Source organism: Lepisma saccharinum, chromosome 1 (assembly GCF_977018435.1).
Source record: "Lepisma saccharinum chromosome 1, izLepSacc3.1, whole genome shotgun sequence".
NCBI classification, from domain to species: domain Eukaryota; kingdom Metazoa; phylum Arthropoda; class Insecta; order Zygentoma; family Lepismatidae; genus Lepisma; species Lepisma saccharinum.
The window spans coordinates 12584763-12591070 of record NC_139229.1 but is presented as its reverse complement, the minus strand read 5'-3'; the positions used below and the strand labels follow the sequence as shown (position 1 = coordinate 12591070).

The following is a 6308-nucleotide window of genomic DNA, read 5'->3' as shown; positions in this document are numbered from 1 at the left end:
CTCCGTTCTAAGCTCGTGGTAAGCAATGGGGGTTTCGACCGAGACCTGGCGTTGCCGGATTGGAATGTTCGTGGTAAAATCAGGCCTGAAATGTCAGGTGTCTGCGGAATGTAGCTCTGAATCGAAGCAATGTTATTGTGCATATGGTTTAGTGATTTTAGTGCTACTAGTGATAGGTGGTGTGGAACAAAATCCTGGGCCCAGTGATGAAATGGGAGAGATCAAAGCAATGCTGCAAGAACTCAAGGCTTCGAACGACTCCTTAGTTTCCGAAGTTCGGCAATTCGGCACCTCACTCAAAACCCTCGTCACTAGAGTGGACGTTCTGCAGAGAGATGTTGGCTCCCTTACGAAACGTGTGGAGGAACTGTCTCAACAAAATAACTGGCTGGAACAAAGACTGGACGACCAAGAAGACAGAAGCCGACGCGATAACTTGGTGTTATACGGTGTTGAAGAAGGGGACTCGGGAGAAGACTGGAGCCAGACGGAGACAAAAGTGCGAACAATAATTAAGGACAAATTAAACATCGATCTGCAAGAGGATTCCATCCAGAGAGCGCATCGGATTAACACAAACAGTAACCGAGGTCCTCGTCCCATCGTCTGTCGCTTTTTGCGATACAAAGAAAAAGAAAAAGTTATTGGATGCCGCAACAAACTGAAGGGGACGAAGATATTTCTGGACCAAGACTTCTGTTATTCCACTCGCAAAGAACGCCAAGGATTACTCGAGCATATGCACCGAGCCCGGAACGCTGGTCACCGTGCGTACATTAGTTATCGCCATCTTGTGGTCGATAACATAAGATATTCCCTGCGCGATCTGCAAGCTGACCCTGGCAACCCTTCCGATGCCCAAAGTGCTGGTCCCCGCCTGGAGCAAAGTGAAAGCGGAGGTCAAGAACCCTCACCCCTCGTTCGTCCAGGAAATCTAGGAATGCAGGATGGAAGGGGGAGCAAGTGGGCAAGAGGTAGCGGTCTCCGAGCTCTTTGAGGACGTCAAGGTAGCCACGCCCAGCGCAACTTGTCAGGTAAGAAGTTTATTTCACCTGTTCGTGTCCCTGCTTTTGTGGAGACGTCAATCAATCTTGCTAGAACTGACCCTTCCAAAACTCTGTGCGACAATGAAAAAAACATAATTAGCATGAACATAATTTATCAGAATCTGAGAGGAGTTCGATCAAAAACCAAACAGTTCTTTTTAAGTGTATTGAGTAACAATTACGACGTGGTCTTGTGCACGGAAACGTGGCTAAATTCTTCAGTTTCAGATTCCGAACTACTCGACGATAGATATAGCGTGTTCAGGTCAGATCGCAACACGTTAGAAACTGGCAAAACACTAGGTGGCGGTGTCCTCATCGCCATAAAGAGAAAATTTAATCCTGTAATGGTCGATGCTCTTTTACACGAACAAAGCATTGGCAGTTTAATTACAAAGTTTAAAACAGAATCTGGTCGCGATTGTTACATGTGTGTAGTGTATATTCAACCTGCATCTCCCGTGGACGTATACGAGAACTTCTTTAGTCATATAACTGCACATTATCCTCTGGGGAGCCCGTTGGTCATTGCAGGTGATTTCAACATCCCTGAAATTAAAAATTCCAACACTGAGTTGCTCACGTTAGGCGCACAATGTCGGGAACTGAAATATTTCCTCGATTTCAACGACCTCAAAAGCAAAAATTTCATCCAGAACGCCAATAGTAGAACTCTCGACCTAGTCTTAACAAATATTGAAAATACTAAAATATTTCGCCAAGAGCCTCTGGTAAGCGAAGATAAACACCATCCGGCTCTAGGAATAACTTTAACACAAACCATGCCTAAACAAAGAGCTTTAAATCCAAACATCCAACGATATAATTTCAAGAAAGCAGACTTCATTAATTTGTATCGGAAACTCGAATTAGCTGACTGGGACCAAATAAAAGAATGCGAAGACGTAGATATTGCCGTTGATAAATTTTATGAAATAATCGAAAGCATTTTTAATGAATGTGTTCCACGCTCTCGCTCCTCTGTAAAAAAATCTTACCCATGTTGGTTCACGCGGGAAATTATTAAAAATCTGAAAGCAAAATCACGTCACCACAAAAAATGGAAACAAAGAATGGGAAATGTAACGCATCACGAAATTAAGTATAAAACCTTAAGAACGAAATTAAAATGGGAGATCACTAAAGCTTACCAAAACTATATTGAAACTTCCGAAATCAATCTTGCTCATGATACTAACCAGTTTTGGTCCTTCATTAAAAATCAAAGAAAAAATCCACCCGTGCAGCCAACTAAGTATAATGATAAAACCATTGACGATAATGAAAGTATCCAAGATCTCTTTGCAAAGTATTTTGAATCCGTATATTCCAAAGAACCATCTATCTACAAAGATCCGCATCCTAATGTAAACATGAACTCACTTCCTAGTATCTTAAATATCTCTGAAATATCACTAAATGAAATTGAGGAAGCCATTAAAAAACTGAAACCTAAAAAATCCGCCGGCCCTGATTCAATCCCCCCTTATGTAATTAAAGGATGTTCGGAAATTCTTAAGTACCCTCTTCACACTCTTTTCAACTTGGCTGTCAGAACTTCGAGATTTCCAGCAATATGGAAAACAACAGAAATCTGTCCGATTCCCAAAGCCGCCGATAAGGCTGACATATGTAACTACAGGCCTATTGCAAAATTGTCAGTACCAGCAAAACTCTTCGAGCAGATAATATACAAACATATATATTTTCATATTAAACCCATTCTTTCCCCCAAACAGCACGGATTTGTCCAAAAACGCTCAACCGTAACCAATCTTGTCGAACTGACAAGCTACATTGCACCCAGTATAGCTAATAAAGGGCAAGTTGACGTTTTATATACAGACTTTTCAAAGGCATTTGATACAGTTCACCACGATATATTAATACAGAAATTTGCCAACAATAGCCTTTCTCCTCCACTTATTACCCTTCTTTCTTCCTATCTGCAGAACCGCCGACAATATGTCGTGTATCAAGGCTGCAGATCAACCGAATTCGTGGCCAGTTCGGGAGTTCCACAGGGGTCGAACCTTGGTCCCTTGCTATATTTAATTTTTATAAACGATTTGCCTGAACTACTCACAAAAAGTGAGACATTAATCTTTGCTGATGATGTTAAAATATACAAAAATATCGAAAACGCTGATGACTGTACAATATTACATGAAGAGCTGAATAACTTGCTTCAGTGGTGTGAAATTAATAAAGTCAGCCTAAACCTAAAGAAATGTAAACTTGTATCATTCACCCACAACAGACACCCTATTCAACATTCATACACTATTTCTAATGTGTTAGTACAAAGTGAGAATATAGTTACCGACCTAGGGGTCACTTTTGACCAAAAGTTAACATTCCAATCACATATTGCCCGCATTTTAAGCGAAGCTCACAGAAATTTGGGATTTATAATGAGAATGGGTCATCAATTTAGAAAAAAGGAAACATTTCTCTTGCTATATTATACGCTCGTCAGATCTAAACTCGAATATGCTTCTCTTGTTTGGAACCCGCAATTCAAGAAAGATATCGAAAAATTAGAAAAGCTTCAAAATAAATTTCTCAGATATCTACTATTTAAACTTGATGGTACATATCCAAAACTCACTCCTAGCAACATATTACGCGAAATCTTTAATATTCCGTCACTCGACGAAAGGAGGCAAACAAGTCAAATAACTTTTCTCTCCAAGCTTATCAATGGTAAAATAGATTCTTTTAATCTGTTGTCGAATTTAAATTTTTATGTGCCAAACTGTATGTTAAGGCCCAGAACTGATCTCTTTCAAATCCCCCTTGGAAGAACCAAAATGACCGAAGCTGAACCCATGAGGAGAATGTGCAAGTTATTTAATTCAGTTTCTAAGAGTAATCCAAGCGTAGACCTATTTAAATGTAATTGTAACATAAAATCTAATCGCTGAATTTCTGTATGTTTTGTTTTGTTTTGTTCATTGAATTTTGGTTTTCATTCAGCTTGTAAGGTTATATCCAACAGTTTAGCTTAATTTATTATTGTATTGTCTCTGTGTTCCCTTTGCTTCTATAATCTAATAATTAATTTCTTCTCACAATTGATTTTAAATGTAAAATGTATATTGCGTCATTCATATTTCTTGTTAATTTTCTTAGTTATGTTCTTGTTTATGTAATGGTGTCATCCCATATTGAACACTGTAATTGGGCATGCGCCTGTTGTGTTTCAATTAAAATAAATAAATAAATAAATAAATCTGACCCCTAAAGCGTTCACAGTAACGATCCCCGTAGTTTAAGTAATTGAAAGCAGTGAACGCATCATGGTGGAGTTGCTTTGGGCTACCTTGCAATTTTGTACACTCCCGTACAAGTTGCGCGTGACATTTTAACCCCCCCCCCCCCATCCCAGTTTCGAATCATGGTATAGTTGCAATAGGCGCAACAACAATTTTATTCTCTCCCATACGAATTTCTTTTAAATTCATGGCGAAAGTGCGAAACCTTAGCATAACTTTTGTATTCCACCGTACATACCCATACAGCCCACATTAACTTCTTCATTCATATCAGTTATCAGCGGATGACAGAGATGCACTTATGCTGTAATTTCGGGTGCGAAAACGATACTCATTAACGTCAAAAGTCTAAAATTTTGCTAAGAGCGTGTAAATCAATCATCCAACCAAAACAACCTAAACCTCATTCCTATTCAGTTACAAGTAACGAATGAACACATCACTACATGACGTATTAGATCAGTCACTTGATGAAATTTTAAAACTAGCTTCAGAAATACGTAAACCCCCCACCCCGCCCCTAACTAGATCTAAGGCAACAGCTTCATACCCCCTGTTTCTAAGCGGTCTGGAAACTCCCAGACGGAAAAAGAAGACTCCTTTCACCAGTACCCCCGAGTTACCTAGATCACATACCGCAACCACTATGACTCTACACTTACCGACTAACCTCTACCCACCCTCTTTCTCCGGGCAAGATCCCTCACGAGTTGAGGAGTTCTTCTCAAAATTTGACAGCGTCGCCACTGCCCTCACGTGGACAAACGACCAGTGCAAAGAAATGCTACCCCTTTTTCTCTCAGATGTGGCCCTAATGTACTTTAACGATATCAAAACTCTGCCCACATTTGCCACATTGACTGTAAAGCAGATCAAAGATGAGATGATAACGTTATTTCGCGGCAGTTATTCTCCCGCCCAACCCACTCAAATTCTTATGGAAACCAAACAGTCCCTGGGACAGTCAGTTTTTGACTACATTGTCAGGAAAAAAACATTAATTTTAAGATTTTTTCCCCACGCCACCAATGAACAAATAATGTCATTTTTCATCTCTGGTCTGCTCAGTAAGTATATTCAGGCGATTGGCCATCAACAATTTGAATCCACCTCCGAGCTTATAACATTTTTGCAAAATAGCGAGCGACAGGAATCACTCATTCAAGCTAGGAAAAATGATGAGCAAACTCAAGCATTAAATCTTGTAAACCAAGCTGCTGCGTTGCAGAATTTACAATACCAGGCTTCAATGCAATCGCATACGGCACCCGCGCCTGCAGCGAACATTGCTCCCAGTATATAGGGGCTATCCACGAGTAAACAAAAACATATCGAACGGCACAATCGATTGTCGAACTGTAGCACAACAACTTCCGGTTCACGGCGGCCGGGTAATTCAAGCGCGTACTTGTGGCATTTCTTCTCGTTTTGTATACCGGATGAAATGGATCATATAAAAGCACTTGACGTCGAGGAGAATAAGAGATATCAGGGCAAAGTAGAGGCCTTTGCATATCAATTGGATGAGCAACTAGGAAGTAATACGGCATTATTCCAAGATGAGATCCATTTGCTGATCGTCGTTTCATTGGCGATATTTGTAGCCTACATATTAAATAGAAAGTAATTTTTCTTACAGAGCGAGAGCGCTTAAATGCATACATTTATGTTTTAAGTGAAAAAGTACGAGATGTACGGACATATAAAAAACGGAAAAAGGAGCTTCTTTTCTTCTTTCAGTCAGGACGAGTCAGAGGGATGCGATAATGCACACTTGCTGGTTTCGTTCTCGTTTGAACACAGAAATACAAAACGCTCATTGTTATTTTAAGTCAATTTTCTGGTATTTGTGTTAAACATGACGACGAAGATGAATAATAAACTGGAAAAATTAATGATGGGACAAATACAATGACACACCATCATTGCCTCACCATGGTATTCAAACCTAGGACCTCTTCTCCATCAATGTTGATTTGATTGA

At 39.9% G+C, this 6308-nt stretch overlaps 1 protein-coding gene across 1 annotated transcript; it reads left to right on the top strand.

Annotated features, from left to right (window-relative positions):
- The first annotated feature begins 211 nt into the window (after nucleotides 1–211).
- LOC145994827 (uncharacterized) lies at nucleotides 212–997 on the top strand. Its single transcript, XM_083131204.1, has one exon. It carries the CDS (start codon nucleotides 212–214, stop codon nucleotides 995–997), a length of 786 nt encoding a protein of 261 aa, XP_082987330.1.
- The last annotated feature ends 5311 nt before the right edge of the window (nucleotides 998–6308 follow it).